Below are 639 nucleotides of genomic sequence, written 5' to 3'. Positions count from 1 at the left end.
GCAACAAGTAACACACACACACACACACACACACACACACACTTGCAAGCCCATCATACAACTGGCAACAAGTAACAGAGGAATTACCTTGAAGAGCTCTCGGCCAACATCCCCCTCCTCACGAATCCTAGCCAGCTCACCCTCCAAGGTAACACATTGCTCTCGGTACATGCTTGCCAGTCTCTGCTCCTGTATTAACTGCTCCTGCAATGACTAAATCCCAAAATCAAGGACTAGAATTAATAAATGGTGGATGCAGGTAGTCAGTACACATAAAACCTCCCTCCCCAAAGAACAAAAGGTGGGACAAAGGCTATTCCCATAACAAGTAAACAGGGGTACACTGATAGAGATTTTGGGGGTCGATACCAGTGGCCGATTTTTAAGGAGGCATATTGGCTGATACCAATCCAATTTCCAATATAGTTGCGTGCAGCTGCTAAGTCTGTTGTGGTGGAAGGGGAGGGAAGGGTGTGGGGGGCACATGAACACCCCACTGTGGTGAGGGAGAAGTGGGGCAGGGCAGGGTGTGGGACGGAGGCACAGCTCAGCCGGGGGTCATGGGGAGAGAGCCTCCAGCTGCTGCTTGCATCCCAGGAGGGCATGAGCGGGGCAGCATGTGTTCCCAGATCTGCATAG

The 639-nt window shown here is 51.5% G+C and overlaps 1 protein-coding gene across 6 annotated transcripts in view; it reads right to left on the bottom strand.

Annotated features, from left to right (window-relative positions):
* The window catches only part of CCDC77 (coiled-coil domain containing 77), a 25,835-nt gene that overhangs the window by 4,361 nt on the left and 20,835 nt on the right, over positions 1 to 639 (bottom strand). For all 6 annotated transcript variants that reach the window (XM_019515512.1, XM_019515514.1, XM_019515513.1 and 3 more), the window contains one exon: positions 88 to 213. In XM_019515512.1, the coding sequence (XP_019371057.1) occupies positions 88 to 213 (126 nt within the window). The remainder of the gene's footprint in view (positions 1 to 87; positions 214 to 639) is intronic.

This window comes from Gavialis gangeticus, unplaced genomic scaffold (assembly GCF_001723915.1).
Source record: "Gavialis gangeticus isolate Ggan-Ray unplaced genomic scaffold, GavGan_comp1, whole genome shotgun sequence".
NCBI lineage: Eukaryota > Metazoa > Chordata > Crocodylia > Gavialidae > Gavialis > Gavialis gangeticus.
Note: the sequence above shows the minus strand (reverse complement) of the source record. Positions and strands in the feature narration are given on the sequence as shown.